This window comes from Schistocerca americana, chromosome 4 (assembly GCF_021461395.2).
Source record: "Schistocerca americana isolate TAMUIC-IGC-003095 chromosome 4, iqSchAmer2.1, whole genome shotgun sequence".
NCBI classification, from domain to species: Eukaryota; Metazoa; Arthropoda; class Insecta; order Orthoptera; family Acrididae; genus Schistocerca; species Schistocerca americana.
Window position 1 is genome coordinate 27512103 of NC_060122.1, and position 18875 is coordinate 27530977.

Sequence of the window (18875 nt, forward strand, 5' to 3'; positions counted from 1 at the left end):
GGGATAGTTGTATCTAATGTCAATAGATAAGCGACCAACTGTTAAAAAATAAACCATATTCGTGATGATAATAAAGAAGTTATGTTTGCACGAGAACCGATACATCCGGTTTGTTTCAGTTTGATAGACAAACTGGCATAGTTGAGAGCATTCCTGATGTTCAAGATTAGTTTGTGTGAAATTCTTGTAAATAAATTGTCATGCTTGTGAGAATTACATGAATTTCAGGTGCATAAAACATCAGTATAGAAAATTATCTTTCTCCTTATCTATTCACATGTTGAGAAAAAAAAGACCACAGTCATTTTTATGTTCACCAGAAAGTTACAATTCACATCTCTGTCTCTCCTCATCATTTTATAACATCTGACAGAGCAAAACTACAAACTATAAAAATGTCGTCTGGCAGAGAACTCGATAAAATTTTACCATGTCTGTCTCTTTCAATATATCGAAAATAAATACTGTCACATATTGACATCGAGCAGATGTGATGATTCCATTAATTATGCATGTATTGATCCACTGGAGCAGGTAGCCATTGATCGAAGTCGCTTCCACAGACCTGTGTAAATTTTTGTCATCTGTACTGGAAGAAGACCATATCCCACAGACAATAAATCTCAATAGAGGGTTCCTGTGTTTTAATTTGATAAGCAGTTTGATGCTTTGATGTTTGCCAGAACACACCCAAGGAGTGCATGACCACAGCTTTGTACAACACCATACATTATCTGTTTTCGTACCACGACTTTACAGTCTGTCAGGTGCTAAACCGACATTAACATGTACAAGTTTCCTAGCAGCTATACACTTTTAAATTGATAGGAGGCAGTTAATCTGACAGCATCTTTAGGACTGTTTCCCTCCCATTTAGAGTGGTTTCGTGGACTGGGGTACATAAGCTGAGTGTATAGACACATGAATCTGGGAAAAGTGGGGTTCAGGGGGAGGGAAGTGGAGGCAGATTGGAGGTTGCTGTAGAACAGTTTTGAGCACCATTTAGTGGCAGTATTATGACACACACCAGTCGGTCTTCACACTCACAATCAGAAAAATTGGGGTCAGAAAGTGGGGGTGGGTATGGCAGACTGTGGAGGCAGCTGTAGGACGATCCTGTTGGAGGATAATACTTACTCTCAAAGACAAATAAAATAAATAAATAACTTACATCTTCTCTCCAGCACCTCAGAGCAGACTGAGTCTTTTTTCCACTTATTCCCAAGTGGAGTAAGGTAGGGGTAGTGATGGAGCGGAGAAAAAGTGGGGGAGAGGAGGGGGAAGTGGGGGAATGGAGGGGAAGTGGTGGAGGCCCATCAGTGTGACAGTGCCACATCTACCCCTGTACAGGGAGAGTTGGGATACAGCTGCTGTCTTGAATAAGTTTAGCAACAATGCAAACTGGCTACATTTTCTTATTATACCTCTACTGCTGCTTCTGTAGCTGTCCATAGTTGCGAAAGTATTTCCAGTGCAGGATTTTTTCACAAATTGACCCCTGAATTATGTGCCATAAATGTTCGATGGGATTCATGTCGTGCAATCTGGATGGCCCTGTCATTCACTGAAACTGTGTAGAATGTTCTTGAAACCAATGACAAATAACTGTATCCCAGTCACATGGAGCAATACCATCCATTATAATTCTATCCTTGTTTGAGAACATGAAGTCCATGGATGGCTGTGCACGTTCTTCAAGTAGCCAAACGTAACCATTTACAGTCAATGATCAGTTAACTTGGAGCAGAAGACCTAGTTCATTCTGTGTGAACATGGCCCAAACCATTATGGAGCCATCACCAGCTTGAACAGTGTCTTGTTGATAACTTGGGTCCCTGGCTTCGTAGGGTCTGCGCCACACTCAAACGCTACCATCAGCTCTTACCAAGTGAAATCGGAACTCCTCTAACCAGGTGACGGTATACACTCATCCAAGGTCCAACCGATATGTTCGCGAGACCAGGTAATTGCGGTTATTGACTCAGTGTTGCTTATCTGTTAGCAGTGACCACTCTATGCCAAAGCTCTTGCTCTCGGTCGTTAAGTGAAGATCGTCAGCCACTATATTTTCTGCAGTCAGAGATAATCCCTGAAATTTGGCATTCTCAGCATACCCTTGACGCTGTGGATCTCGGAATATTGAATTCCTAGCAATTTTCGATATGTAACGTCCCATGTGTTCTACAATTCCTCGTTCAGAGTCTGTTAGATCCCGTTGTGCGGCCATAAACACGTCGAGAACGTTTTCACATGAATCACAGTACAAATCACAGGTCTGACAATGTATTGCCCTTTTATGCCTTCTGTACGTAATACTACCGCCATATTTAAATGTGCATATCTCTATCCCATAGCTTTTGACACCTCAGAGTAAGTGCAAAATGGGTAAGATAGTTGTTAGCCCTGCTACTCATTATTAAAGAAGTGTTTACAGATAAGTGCCAGTAACAGTGGCAAATTAAGTTGTACATTTCAGTGTACACTGAGATCTTTCACAATGCCACTGGGGACAGATTAGTCAAACGACCAACGAACTTAGGCGAAATTCTAAAAGATTGGCTTCCTTACCAGAAAATCCAGAGCTTAATCAATGGTAAAAGCGAGAAACGAGGAGCAGATGGACTGGATGAAGTTTTAAAAAGGGCTGCTTTAAGACCGTCTGCAAACTAAATTAGCATTATTCCCTTAGTTTACCAGATGTGGAACAAGCAGATGACCCATAACAACAGTTATGTACTTGCGCTTAAAAGTTCCAGTTCACTAATGTCGAATAGGATTGTAGCGACCTCCATTATCTGACTTTTGCACTGAAAAAGGAGACGTGCTCCAACTACTATTTTAATACTCCAGATATAAGACAGAATAAAAATGATTTACTCGATCTTTTAAGCCAAAGGCTTACCTCCAAACATGGAGGTGCAGACTTGCTGTTGAACTAGAAAAGTGAAGGTGTATTAAATGTAATTTTCGGCCTCGGAAAGATGTATAATCCATCTGGAGCTACTGTGTACATGAGGTGTAGATATTCTGAAAACTAGCTACGAGTTTTTTTATTTGAGAGATAATTGATTTATTTATTTTTTCATATGTTTGCAAATAACAATTAATAAAATACGTAGCAGAATAGCCATTATAAATGTTTCTAGACGTCATGGTCTGTGGAATGAGTGGCCAAATACCAATAAATAAAAGTACCTTCACTCAGGAAACACATTATTTTATGTTACAAAAAGTGGGCTTCCGGCCGTTTAGGATATCTTCAAGTCTGTTGAGACTGAAACATTTCTTTCAGGCGGAGAATAAGCAGGACCTGCCGACGTACATCACGTACCTGGCCACGATGTTCTACGAGCTTTTCCTCTACTGCTGGTACGGAAACGAGCTGCTCGCCGAGGTGAGTCCAAAAATCATTGAAGTGTTTGTTTACGGGTCAGAGTGATGGAGGAGGGTTTAACGAAGCTGTCAGGCATGGCGCAGTACGTGTCAGTCGACGGACATTTGTACAAACAGCAGATGCCTGCCAAAGAAAGACAACCCACGACAAACGGCAAGAACTTCCTTTGGATGATTCTACTTGTTGTGTTCATGAATGTGTATTTATATGATACATTATTGTGTGAATAGCACAAAAATAATTGTAAGTTACACACAATAGTTGGTTATGGTATGTTGTTAACTGTTTACAGAACCTGAATATTTGTTAGAATATCCTATTTTGTATTTTTCCTGGATTTTGAATCATACGGTATTATTTCGTAGAGCATCAACAGTGAGTTAGTGGTGACATGTTGTTCGAGAAGAGGGACATTAGAAGAGTTCGTGTATCTCAGCATAAAGCTCTATCCAAATCTTTGTTTTCTCAACACAAAAAATATATCTGGAATAAACTTTTATGTCAAAAAAGACTTAACGGAGGAAGTCTGAGCGTAGGACTGAAAATTAATTGCATTAATTTTTGTAAACTGATGATTTGGCTCAATAGCTGTATCCCACGGAATTAAAATTAACAGTTTCGGTCAAACAATAGCCTATCCTGAGCGATCTATGTGCAGTGAAACTGGTATGGGCTTGTAAAATGTAAAGTAGTGGCAAGAGGATTGTATCATCCTGTTTTAACTGTATGAATGAAGATTGATAAAAATGGAAACTGTTGCTTCCTTTATGTGTAAAACGTGGAAAAGAAAGAATAACTAAGTGTAATCAGAATGATAATGAAAGAAGTTTAATTGGAGTCAGGACAAATGAGGAAGCAAATAAAACCATAGGAAAAGGTTATAAAATTTTAAAATATCGACAAAATGTGAAATTTTAGAAATAAAAGCAACATGTTACATAAAAGACTTCATGGAAATAAAATTACAAACCAGTAAACATAATTTTGAAACTAATAAGATGCATATAAAATATATAAAAGAAAAAATAGGTATCGGCATAGAACCTGATTAGATGAAAGAAAATCCAGGAAAAAGAGCTGTTGTCAAGATATATCTAAATTGATTATGGGGAAAATTTGGACTACGTGAAAATATGAGTAAAACTGAGTATGTGACAGATTTACAACAATTTTATGAGATACTATTGGACGATTGATTAAATAATATAGATATAAGTTTTATTAATGATAATATTGAAGTTTTATTGTGCAAAAGTGACACAGCTAGAGTCACTACATTAAATGCAAGAGTCAAGTTATATGATAGATTAGATAAGCCAGGAAAAACTGATACATATTTTGATACAGAAAGTATAGTATATAGTGATAATTGAGAGAAATAGGCCTACTGAGGAAACAGGTTGTATGTTGTGTGAATGGACTGATGAATTAGGAAATAGCTGGATTACGGATTGTGCTTCAACTGGATCTATAAGTTATTACTATGAGAATAATGATTATTCAGAGAAAATTAATAAAAATTGAGGGATACACTTCAAATTATAAGAATATTCAAAAGCTAAATAATGAAGCTATGATAAGATTAATTGAAGACGACGTGAAAGAAAACATACAAATAATTTCATTGGGAAACATTGAACCAAATCCTGAGATTGGCGGTTGAGAGTTTTTCATAAGTGCTTGTGGAAAAAAGGCTTGCAGTGAGACTTTGTGTGGCATTTGGTCTTCGGTCTTTGGAAAGAACTATTCACTCTTCGAAGTTTGTGAGAACTTTTTGGTCTTTCATGTTGGGGAAGAAGACAGGACGCTTTGCTTCATTCTGGTGCAGCGACCGCACCACCCACGGCTCTCTTCCACCGAATGATGAATTTTATCGCAGCACTAGAGAGTGAGATATGAGAATTGATAGGCATGTCTACATGCGCCGTCTTCAGCTGTTAGTACAGAGGTTCATACGCACTGACAAAGCGATCGACGGCTAAGCAGTAACGAGGCTACTTATACTATTTCATACAGTAATCCTATCCCCCTCTGATCAGATACGAGCACTCAATGTGCGCCCGCCATGACCAGACATCTTCATGGACGATTTGTGAGATGGTTGTCTTTCCTCTTTTCACGTAAATCTCGCCTGGGCTTTGCCAAATCAGATGATCACAAATATAGTTTTGTTCAATGACCATGAGTGTTCTTTTCCACTTTCCTTTGTGTTTATTGGTCATCTATTATTTCGTGTTTCCAACTCTTGTTCATGAGCACGAGCCGGCCGGAGTGGCCGAGCGGTTCTGGGCGCTTCAGTCTGGAACCGCGCAACCGCTACGGTCGCAGGTTCGAATCCTGCCTCGGGCATGGATGTGTGTGATGTCTTTAGGTTAGTTAGGTTTAAGTAGTTCTAAGTTCTAGTGGACTGATGACCTCAGATGTTAAGTCCCATAGTGCTGAGAGCCAATTTCATGATCACGAAAGAGATCGTAATAATGAATGTAAAATTCAATCGAAAGTAGCTCATTTTTCGTTCTCAGCCCACGTTTCACTTCGCCATTTCCCCAGATCCTCTGTAAGTTCTGTGACTGCTATTATTCCTGTCTGGAAGACCTATAAAGAAGTTCGCAGTTGTCATTCCGTAGCTAGTTGTACGGAATTTAAACTATAAATCCCACTGCACTTTGAATTAAACTTAGATGACGCATACTTTTTCAGCAGATTCCGTATGACGCTGCACACCAGTAGTGTTCCCCGTAGCAGTAGTGTTTGTAGCTGCAAACAAGTCGGCAGAAGGGCAGGTCCAGCAAACGATACAGTCTCAGAATTCAGATATGACCCGTACAAACGCCTATGATAAGGCTTCCCTGGGAAGAATAATTAATTCCTCCACAATGGACACCGTGTAACGTTCTATCAATCGTTCAGTTACAAGAGAAATCCTTTTCTTGGTCACGGAATCATTGGAGAACAATGTGTTGGCGTCCTCAGTCTTGGAAAAAATATTTCCCTCAGATGTTCTTTTAACCTGCCTAAAAGGCGGAAATCGCAAGGCGCAACTTGTGGACTGTATGGCGTATGCCTCCAAACCTCCCACTGAAAACGCAACAAAACTTGTGTTGTAGCACCGTGTTGTGCTGAAAAACAATTGGTTACTCTTCCACGGTTCTTGTTCTTTAAGATGCAGTCCAGCGATGTCGTTGCAAATTACAAATCGACATCAATGGTTGTGCCCTTTGACATAAACTCCGTGTACAAAGTTGTTCACAGCCAAAGAAAACGGTGGTCGTGACCCCCGCTGCTGACGGCGCAACTTAGCATTTCTTTTGCAGAGGCGACACGATGTGTCTCCATTCCGCAGATGCTCTCTCCCTTGCGAGTGAGTCATGAAGAAACCATGTCTCTTCGCCCATAATGATGCAGCTTAGGTACTTGTTACCTGCCAAGGACAAACGCTCAAGTAAGTCCGGAGACGTCATAGACAGTGTTGGCTCCCTTGTACGTCGGTGAAAACGGTGGCGGGACCTAGCGTGAGCAGAATTTCCGATACCGCAGACGGATGTGGGACGTGGTAATGAGCACTGCCTGTTGAGACACACCTCTGCCGGGCAATGTGCGCGACCTTCACTGCGCGATAACTGCTAATCTCTCCCGAGATTGCCCGGACACTACCGTCTGCATCGATACCGACGGCCTTCCTTCGCGATCAGCAACACCCACACGCAAACCACTCGCACCTTTTCTATACGCGAAGTTGCATTGGGTCCATTTACCTCTAGAATTTCACAGTTATCTTTGTGAAATTCAGAGTTACTCCTCAGAAAAATCTTTAGACGTTTTGCCCAGAAGATTCGTAATGTCCTAATTACCAGTTGTTGAGCAGTGTCACTTTTACATGTGATGCACCTGTTACCCAAAAGCAGCTGAACTGCAGGAAACACAGGTGTACTGTCTTTTGACAATGTGTCATACTTATTTCACAATGGTCTTAGTGTGTAATGATATGTGTACCTTACTTTCTAAGATACGTACATATTATAATTAATCTGTAATTTGATTTCAAGTTGTTTGTTGCCACACGGTCCAGTCACATTAATGTTAGTACCTGTAAAAAAAAACCTAAATAACCACCTTTTGCAGCGCAGACATGCACTATCTGCGTCGTTGAAGTTGTAGAAGGCAGCTACAGGGATGCAGAGCCGCACTGACTCCTAAGGCTGCGGCCGGCTGGGGTGAGCATCCGTGGCGACAAAAGCCCAGTCGATGTGGTCCCACAGATTCTCAAGTGAGTTTTGATTCAGGGGGTCTGGCGGCCAGCGAAATATAGTAAACTCATCGTCGTGCTCCTCAAACCACGCACGTACACTCCAAGCTGTGTGAGAAATTGCCATCGTGCCGAGGAAAAACAAACTGCGAGTAGAGATGGACATGGTCCCCAAGGGATGGATGCATTCTTGATCGTTGTGCCTTCCAAAATGACAAGATCACCCACGCATTGCCACAGGAGCATTACCCAGCCAGCAGCGCTCCCTCCTCCGGCCTGGACTCTTCTGTCGATTGTTGCATGGCCGTACACACCAACGGCAGTAATGAGACAAAGAGAGCGTGAGAGCGGTTTGTTAGTGCGGGTTGCCTACATAAGGGGCAAGTATCCACTCAGGGGCAAGAGCCTGTCGTTCTCTTTGATTGACAGGTTGCGACAACCTGGGATAATCGTTCCTTTCGACTGACAGTCCTTAACCTATGGTTCCCCAATGCGTCCCCCTCCCCCCCACCCCTCTTCCCAACATCTCAAGAAATCTACAAACCCTCCCCCCTCCCTCTCGCTGATACAGGTATACTTTCAGGCCTATGTTATTCCAATAGCCCCCCTCACTCTTATCAATTTGATTGACTGCTTAATTAATCAGTTACTTAATCCCTCCCTCTCTGGTAAACCAACCAACCCACCCCTCCACTCTCCCCCACCCCTACCTGGAAATTGGCAGCTATGTGGTGGAGAGGAACAATCTCATGACAGGAAATTCAATTACATAGCAGAGGGCATATTGTTTATTTATAAAAAAATTCAGTCTGCAGAGGTTGGATTTCTCTTGTTCATCATTCTCTGCTATTTGGCGAGATGCAGGTCTTGCAGGGAAGTAATTACATCGAACAGTTTTTTATTCCCATAGCGTAAGGAATACAGTCACGAACCTCCCATCACACGTAATTACAACATTAAAAATCGTTCAATCATGAAGCACGCACCGTCACCCTGTCCAGTGGACCGTGCCCAATGCTGGCTCACGCCACCACTTACGTAGATCGCTCGGGGTTCTGCAAAGCGACAGGCCATGCGCCGCGTGCAGGTGTCCGCTCGGGCCCGTGACTCACAGACCGGATATCATGCCAATATTCAAACAAATACATCGAGAAAATTCCTATCGAATCGCGTGCTGTTTCTACGTTTCTCCTCATGTCACCTTGGGCCTGCACGTGCCGTCAGTCACAGCCAGACCGAAACGCAAACAAAGCAAACGCCTGTGGAATACCGACGCACGCGAGAACTCCATCCTTCCAAGGCAAATTTAATGCGAACCGTTCCATAAATACTGTTGAAGTTAATAAATAATTAATCTGCATTCACGCAATCGTGAAGTAGCGGATGTAAGGCGAGCACGATAGCTCACCACACACAGGCGCAGTCGGTCTCTGGAAGAAGAAGAACCATGAAGCATCGCCAGCACTCGAGATCCTCATCTGCCTCTCCATCGCGGAAGAAGTGTAAAAGTAAGTACTCATTATATGTCATTGCTACTATTGCTGCATCTAGCAGTTCCCTTTCTTCATTCAACCCTACATTTCTTCTTCTCCGTCTTCTTTGTTCAGTGACCTCTGCGGTGTCTGGACCAGCAGCAGCACCATTGCCTCGCCGGGACTTGCAGCGAACTCTGACCTGTCGGAATCAGCAGCAGTAGCAGCACCGTCGGTTCCTGTAGCGCACATACCCCACTTGCTGGAGCAAGACAACGAGCTACTGTTGTGTGTCGCACTCATTGATTTAGACACCCAGCAAGTCCCCGACTCTCAGAAGAACTGTGCTGGGGGCTCTACACTACACGGTGCGGGTCACTACTGGTCTCAGACGTTTGCACCATCCCAGAACATTCCGGTATAACAGCAAGGACAGAGTAAGAGGCTGCCGATTCCCCTCCACCCCGACCTCCACCCCTACCCCCCACCACCCCAGCAGTGATATACTGCAACTTATTATTTAACAGCTAGTGGTTCAAAACGCTTAAATATTGGCGGCACAGAAGCATAAATGGACATCGACTGGCGTGTTGTGTTAGACACTGGGATGAACAAAGTCGCTCAGAAAATTACATCTACTGACAGATGACGTCTTAGTATTCTCCAGCCGTGCGGGTTCAGCCGAGCGGACCGAACGAGGTGGCGCAGTGGTTAGACACTGGACTCGCATTCGGGAGGACGACGGTTCAATCCCGCGTCCGGCCATCCTGATTTAGGTTTTCCGTGATTTCCCTAAATCGCTCCAGGCAAATGCCGGGATGGTTCCTTTCAAAGGGCGCGGCCGACTTCCTTCCCCGTCCTTCCCTAATCCGATGAGACCGATGACCTCGCTGTCTGGTCTCCTTCCCCGAAACAACCAACCAACCAACCAGCCGAGCGCTCTAGGGTGCTGCAGTCATAGACTATGCGGCTGGTCCCGGGGCAGGTTCGGGTCCTCCATCGGGCATGGGTGTGTGTGTTTGTCCTTAGGATAATTTAGGTTAAGCAGTGTGTAAGCTTAGGGACTGATGACCTAAGCAGTCAAGTCCCATAAGATTCCACACACACTTGAACATTTTGTAGTATTCTCCATCTCCGGACATTTACTGTGCGAGTCTCACACTTTCTGTAACATCGTTGTACGACGGCGTGACACTCGTGGTGGCATCTGGAGATCGATCCAATTATCTGCACACTCCACCGTTACAAACCTGTTTGGTCTAGAGACGGCACTATCCTTTGTTCTGGGAAGACTGAACTGCGGATTGCCTTGAATTCAAACTGTGCATAAAGACATCGTGAACTATCTCCATACATATAGTGTGCATACAGATCATGTAGAATAGTACATCAATACGGTGTCAAAAGAAGAATGCAGTTTGAGAGAATACGGTCGCAGGTTAGAATCTTGCCTTGGGCATGGATGTGTGTGCTGTCGTTAGGTTTAAGTACTTCTAAGTTCTAGGGGACTGATGACCTCAGATGTTAAGTCCCATTGTGCTCAGACCCATTTGAACCATTTGAAGAAATACGTGCTGAATTTACTGCATACAAGAAACTCTTCTGAGAATTATCAATACATTAAATGAGTTAGTTAATGAAATCGGTAAGAAAGTAACGACTTAACTGAGAAGGTCGAAGCTTTTGAGGGGAAAATAGATGTGCAGGACCTTGCTGTTGAAAAGGGAGACCAGGCACATAAAATGAGGGGGACGAGCGGATATATAAAGCCTCATGCTGCTGAGACGTCTGATTAGTATAAACCGAGACGTAAACGGAAAAGAAAGTCATTCAGGCGCGGAAAACTGTTCAAGAGAAATTACGGTCCTAAGGATAGGTCATATAGATAGACATCAAACACTGAGAGAGACCTTTAAGCCGATTACTGAATCTCTCAGGCAGCTCTCAGCAAAAACAAAACCACACGATAACGATGGTGTTGCCATAGATGAAATGACAAACTGCCTATTGGCTTCTGTTTCGGGTTCTTCGGCCGACGTTCATCTAATGATTTTTCTGACGTTTCGCCAGCACGAGTGGCTGGCATTGTCAAAGCTTCACCCTCCATTGCCGCCAATGGAGGGTGAAGCTTTGACAATGCCAGCCACTCGTGCTGGCGAAACGTCAGAAAAATCATTAGATGAACGTCGGCCGAAGAACCCGAGACAGAAGCCAATAGGCAGTTTGTCAACAAGTGCCCACGAAAGCCTTAACAATTTTGCATAGATGAATTCATTATCCGTCACGCTCCTGGTGGGATAAATAGAACATTCGTCGCCATCAGGGAAAGGCCGTACATGCTGGGTACGCAGAATACAAATGTAACTAATAACACAATACAAGTTGGTGACGGGCACCTTGCTTAATGAATCTTATTTTCCTAAGACCCATGAAAAAACTCTTACATTATTCAGTTAATGATGGGGAAATGTACAATGAAATACTGCATTTGACTGATTTTCATAAGTTCACAAAAATTCTGAGCTACAAGAAATGTAAAACCAATACTTGATGTTGAAAACAAGAACAACAGCAGCAGTGGTGATGGTATTGACAATGAGCGTAAAGCTGTACACAATTGAATCCCGCATATATATATTATGACGACACCAAAGAGCTAATAGATCGACTACATTTGCTCATGGCATCAGCTACTGCAGGTAATACAGATCATTCGAATGAGGTTGTTTTAGTAATCTCTCAACTTAGAGGTATCATCGAAGAAGTACGGAGACAGTAATTCGAGAACTGCACAAACCAGCACGCAAAACATACACCCTTAGGCATCTTATGATTAAAGGCTTGGATGATTTATGGCAGGCTGATCTTGTAGATACGAGGGAATATTCACATGAGAATAATGGATTAAAATTATTTTAATGGCTATTGACACCTGGGCATTAACTGTTAAAACAAAACGGGGAGAAATGTCACGGATGTGTCTGACCGTTTGTCGCAGACAGGAACGAATCAATACCTGGGCAACCTCCAAACCGATCACGGTGGAGATTTTTACAATAGGTACTTCAAGACTGTGATACAGAGGTACGGAATTCATCACTACTCGACATTCACGCACCTGAAGGCTAGTATCGTGGAACGTCTGAACAGAACAATAAAAGGTCAAATGTGGATGAGTTTTAATGACAGCGGCTCATACAAATTGACAGATATCCTAGTGATAATGGACTCATGGATACGGTGTACTATAGCATTAAAATGCTGGCTCCATGTAAACAGAAATTTAATGTATGTGATTTGGAACTTATCTCATAACACAAGACGGTGTTTGAGAAGTCATACCTACCAAACTGGTCAACAAACACATTTACTGTTTCCAAAGTGCAAAGAACGAATCCTAGAACTTACATCTTGAAGGACACTAAAGGCGAAGAAATTGCAGGTTCCTTCTACACCGAGCAAATGCAGAAGCGTTCTGAACCGGATGTGTTTCCCATGGGGAGCGTCATAAGACGTCGGGCAAATAGATCACTAGTTAAACGGCTTGGTTTTCCTGCAGCACAAAACAGCTGTATTGACGCTGCTGTTTTGCTAGATAACGGGTTGCGTAGAGCACAACCAGCACAGTACCATGGAAATGGAAATGTCGTGTGGCTAGGGCCTCCCGTCGGGTAGACCGTTCGCCTGGTGCAGGTCTTTCGATTTGACGCCACTTCGGCGACCTGCGCGTCGATGGGGATGAAACGATGATGATTAGGACAACACAACACCCAGTCCCTGAGCGGAGAAAATCTCCGACCCAGCTGGGAATCGAACCCGGGCCCTTAGGATTGACAGTCTGTCACGCTGACCACTCAGCTACCGGGGCGGACAACACAGTACCATAACACGTGTGCTAGGAGACGCATTAGAGGATTTGGTGGTATTCGAGACAAACTACCAGTGGATATACACATTACGGGATATAACTACTGTAGAACTGGAACAAAGCTTCACAAATACTTGACACGAGGTGATAAGGGGGTTAATCGGCTCGACGAAGAGTGTGTGGAACACGACGTTGCATACGCTGCAAATAAAGATCTCCAGAGTCCTCGTTTTGCAGATAGTATTTGAGCTGATAAGGCTAAGGCGATACGCAGAAAAACGGATGTTCGTACAGGTCAACGCACTGCAGTATTTGTGTTTAGGAGTGATGAATTTCAAGCGAGTTATGAATGCTGCACGTATTGCACTGAAGAAGAAGAGGAGAGAAAACGAATAATAATAATAAGAAGAAGACAACGATGGAGAGGAATGATGGGTGTTTAAGACACTGTGTCCTGACAGCGATGTACGCAGCTTAAAGTGCTCTGAAGCAGGGTGTTGGAAGAAGAAGAAGAAGAGGATCGGTCAAAGCACCTCGAGTTCTACCAATACCCAAGACATCAAGTGGTTTTCATCCATTCCTCATCCCAGCCCTCTTCGCTCTCTCGGCGGTTGGTTAAGTTGCTAGTTCTGCGGCTATTACTCGAAGTCAAGGACGCACAAAACTCCGAAGCATAGCTGGAAGAAGCAAGAAGACATAACCCCATGATGGAAGCAACAGCCATCGGAAAGGGACTAGGAACCATACAGGAAAGGGCTTGGTCTGTTCATAAACTTAAAAAAAGACCATTAGCAGCTCTACCAGATCTGCCACTCACAAATGCTGATCTTCTTAAGTCTATTAGAAAAAAATTCAACATTCCAAGATTCCGTAGTGTGTTTATACGGGATACATCCGAAGACTATGTCGAAAACTGGTGAATGTGGTATTGCGAATTTAGATGTGCTAGAGATCCAGGCACCCACTGGGTGTCATATGTCATGAAAAATGCACTTTGTTACTGGTTTCATTAACTAACGCATTTAATGTATTGACCATTCTCAGAAGAGTCCGTTAATACGTCTTTAGCTGCCTGCACATACATCCAACTTCATGCACGATAGCTTGAATTTTCGGATCCATTTAGAATCGATCTATGTACGCTTATTCTCCCGGGTTGAGAACTATACATGCCCGCGAATATGTGCATGGTGCAGCGTATAGTAACATATTCACCTCTCTTATCGGGCTATATGTACAGAATCTGAATTTTCGCCTGTACCTACCATCATTCAGTTTTCTTGTTTTATAAATAACGACAAATAGATAGTTTGAATTATTCCAGCAATCGGCACGTATCTTTACAAAATCATTGAACGACATGTCAGTTCCTATATGGGCTTGGTAAATGTGTTTTAAATTCAGCTTGTCTTGTTTGAAGGCTATAATGAGTTTTGAATTATTCCTAACCAACTGTTTCGGAATTCTGGAATGTGTATGGCTTAGATAAAATATACCAGCATCCATATAACGACCGAAACAGAAATATTTTCGCATTTGGTATTCTTTTTCCGTAGCAACATCGGCAAATTGAACACAATGTTCGGCTTTACTTTTTCAGGTGGAGAGACATCACCGCTTTCGCTGAATGTCGTGTATGGAACATCTTTTACACGGTGCAGTATCTCCTGTAATAGCTGATACTTGGGCTGAAACAGTGTTTTTTAAAATATACAAACATGTTCAAATCAAACTACATCTGCGTGTGTTAGAAGCTCATGAGGACATTAGTCTTGTCACAGTTGGATGGACGTACAATAATTGCTCGTATATTATCAGGAAGGAGTATTCCACTCTTCTTCAGGTTTTTTTTTTTTTTTTTTTTTTTTTTTTTTTTTTTTTTGCCTCTTCACAGGACCAGACACCGACAGCAAAGTTCTGATGCTTCACGCGCCCATCCATGATACCGACTGTGGTGTCGCTGCCAGACACCACACTTGCTAGGTGGTAGCCTTTGAATCGGCCGCGGTCCATTAGTATACGTCAGACCCGCGTGTCGCCACTATCAGTGAATTGCAGACCGAGCACCGCCACACGGCAGGTCTAGTCTAGAGAGACTCCCTAGCACTCGCCCCAGTTGTACAGCTGACTTTACTAGCTATGGTTCACTGACTACATACGCTCTCATTTGCAGAGACGACAGTTTAGCATAGCCTTCAGCTACGTCATTTGCTACGACCTAGCAAGGCGCCATATTCAGTTACTATGTCTTCTGAACAGACAATAATGTGAATCATGTACCGTCAAGAGCGACGTTCATCATTAAGCACGAAACTAATTACCTCCGCTTTCTGAATTCTAATTCCTTGTCATGTTCCAGACCTCACGTCAGTATAGTTCTTCCCTCCTCACGCCAGCCTGCGTGAGCTAAAACGCGTGCATTTCGGCCCCCCACTAGTAACACGGTGTTGGCTCTTCAGCCAACACAACACCGACTAAGTCGGGTTTTGGTGTGCTACGGGATTTTATAGAAAAAAAATGAACGCTTGTAATAATAATAATGATAATAATAAAGTATTTGATTGTCAACCCTTGTCTGATGGGTCCCCAGGTGGCGGGTAGGGAAATGCCGGGGAGGTGGGAAATACAATACCACACGTAACGAAAATGACAACCAGAATCCATGTTGTGTCTGACTTGGAACAAGCAGCGGTATGGTCGGCGTCTCTTCACCAGGAGGTGCGGCTGTAAACATGCTCCAGGAACTCACAATCCCTGGTTCTGCACGACTAGCAAAGCTAGACAATTGATGAGAAGCAAACATGACTCGTACAAGTAATGATAAAATTACCCCAGGTGGACAATCCACCCGCTCAAAAGTGGCAAGCAAGCATTCGGATTCGGGGAGCTTGGACGAGAGAGCAGTCGGAAACTTCCACGAAAAACAAGCACGAATGTGGGCGCTTTCAGTATTCAGACACTTGTTAAAGCAGCAAAATTACACGATCGCACAACCGAAGTCACGAAGCACAACGTTCAAATTCTCGCCCTGCAAGAAAAAAGGCTATGCAGATTCAGAAACGATAGACTACAATAATTACTGAATCTTCAAAAGTGGAACAAACAAGAAAATTGCCAGAGGAGTAATACTATTTGGAGTGGCTTTTATTGTAGACAAAAAGGTGCTGGACCCAGTAACAGATGTGAAACCCATCAACAATCGACTAATTATCCTAAGAATCAAACACACAAACAAAAACTACACCTTTATTAGTATACATGCACCAACAAATTCTGATAATAAAAAAGAGCCCGAAAAAAAAAAACAGAAACATTCTGGGAAGAACTTGAACCAGAGATGGCCAAAATTCCAAATGATGTCAGAATTCTGCTCGGCGACTTCAATGCACAAACTGGCATAGAACACCGATACAAAAAGACAGTGGGAAACTAACCATCCAGCACACAAATTTACCAACAGAAATGGCACACGACTCATTGAATTATACCAACAAAACAACCAAAAAATTATGTCAACCTCACTTCGGAAACATGCCAAAAAACCAAAAAAATGGTGATATCCCATCCATCATTTGGGAGAATTTCAGACTGATCATGTTGTAATATCATTCTTTCATTCTTTCTGTCTTTCACTGATGCCATGTCCTGCGCTGACGCAGGGTCGGCATTGTTAGGAACGGATTTAGCAAGGTTAGTGGAAAGGGGTGGCTGGATGCCCTTCCTGCCGCCACCCCGTACCCCCTGGGACGGAATTAGTGGACCCCTGCTGTCTGCGTGGAGTGTAATGAATGGAATTGTGCCAGTGTGTTCAGATGTCTGCGAGTCGTGTAACTGAGGCTGAACGTGGGGACCAGCCCGGTTTTCACTTAGTAGGATGAGGAAAACCGCCTAAAAACCACATCCAGGCTGCCTGGCACACCGGCCCTCGTCGTTAATCCGCCGGGCGAATTCGATCCAGGACCGGTGCCCGTACCCGAGTCCAGGAAGCAGCGCGTTAGCGCTCTCGGCTACCCTGGCGGGTATGTTGCAGTATCATATGACTACCAAAAAGAAATTCACTTGTGCAAGTACGCAGAGGTGCAAATATCGATTTGGACCATTACTTAACCAGAATAAAAATTAAATTCACACCCAAGAGGAAATTCAAAAGAAAAACACCGCTGATCCCAAAATTTGATCTACACAAAATCGAAGACTACAAAACCACTGACAAATGGGAAGAACAATAGGCAGAAGATAGGAGGAAATTTCTAACTAAAATCATCAAAACAGCAAAAGACCTGATCGTTCTTCTCAAAAAACCAAAACACCCTTGGTGGAATCAAGAATGAGAGAGCCGCGCGGAATGGTCGCGCCATGTTCAAAATGTTCAAATGTGTGTGAAATCTTATGGGACTTAACTGCTGAGGTCATCAGTCCCTAAGCTTAGACACTACTTACACTCTAAATTATCCTAAGGACAAACACACACACCCATGCCCGAAGGAGGACTCGAACCTCCGCCGGGAGCAACCGCACAGTCCAGTCGCGCCATGTCACTGATTGCCCGGCCCCTCCCGCCGGAGGTTCGAGTCCTCCCTCGGGCATGGGTGTGTGTGTTGTTCTTAGCATAAGTTAGTTTACGTTAGTTTAAGTAGTGTGTAAACTTAGGGACCGATGACCTCAGCAGTTTGGTCCCTTAGGAACTCACACAGATTTGAATTGAGAATGCGAGAACGCACTAGAAGAAAGAAGAAAGGCATTTCAAAATTACAGTTGCAACAAATCAAGAGAAACATAGAAGAAATTTTTCGAAATGCGCAAACAGAACTCTAAGATTTCAAGACAAATGAAACGAAAATATGTCAGTGAGCTACTGGAGTCAATCGAAGAAAATTTCGAAAATACAATACACGAGTTCTACAAGAGTTTCGCATACCAGATCAAAGGGTACTCACCACAAAATCTTTGCTTTCGAAAAAAAGATGGTAAATTGGCCCTGAAAAAATTGCCAAGAACTAGCCACATACTTTCCACAGCTTTTATATTCTCCAGAATCCAAAGAGAGATTCCCGAAAGTGCAGCCAGAAATCTTACCACAGAATTAATTACCACCAACACAAGAAGAAAGTTATGCACACATCAAGAAACTTAAAAGCAATAAAGCATCAGAGGAGGACGGAATTGTAGCAGAACTCTTCAAAAATTTAGCTCCAAATTCACTCAAAGAAGTTACTCAAACAATCCAAAACATCTGGCAAACCAAAAAATCCCAAATCACCGGAACGTTGCTCTGATTCATCCACTACATAAAAAAGACGATAACTCAGATGTAAACAGCTAAAGGGGGATCTCTCTACTACCGGTCACCTACAAAATTCTGTCAGCTTCTCTCTTGTGAATAGAACACAACAGCAATTAGAATCCAAAGTAGCAGGATATCAAGCAGTATGCAGACCGAACAGATCATGTCCGGAGTAAATTTGCAACCTCAAAACCATACTCAAAATGCGAGCTCACATACAAAAACCTATAGTATGCACATTTGTAGATTTCAAAAAAGCATACCATTCAATAGACAAGCCCTCATTATTCCAAATTTTAGGAGAGAGGGGATTAGATCCTAAAACACGACAAATCAGAAAACAATCACTAATTGGCCCGAAATCTAAAGTAAAATTTATGGGGGAGATCTCAGAACCCTTCGACATTCCAACAAGTGTGAGACAAGGTGATGAACTCTCTCCCACTCAGTTCAACGTAGTTCTGGACAAAGTTATGGAAGAATCTGAGAAAAAACTCAAGAAATGTGGGAGTTGGAAGACAGTCCGACTGGGAGTTGCCAAAAGCGACCTCTACTTAAAATATCTTTCATTTGTGGGAGACCTGGCGATACTAACAGAGGATGAGCAGAAT

At 43.0% G+C, this 18875-nt stretch overlaps 1 protein-coding gene across 1 annotated transcript in view; it reads left to right on the forward strand.

Moving 5' to 3' along the window:
• LOC124612554 (putative odorant receptor 92a) overlaps nucleotides 1-18875 on the forward strand; it is a 72711-nt gene that overhangs the window by 43502 nt on the left and 10334 nt on the right. Inside the window, exon 4 of the mRNA XM_047140828.1 lies at nucleotides 3293-3394. Coding sequence (XP_046996784.1) covers nucleotides 3293-3394 — 102 coding nt within the window. The remainder of the gene's footprint in view (nucleotides 1-3292; nucleotides 3395-18875) is intronic.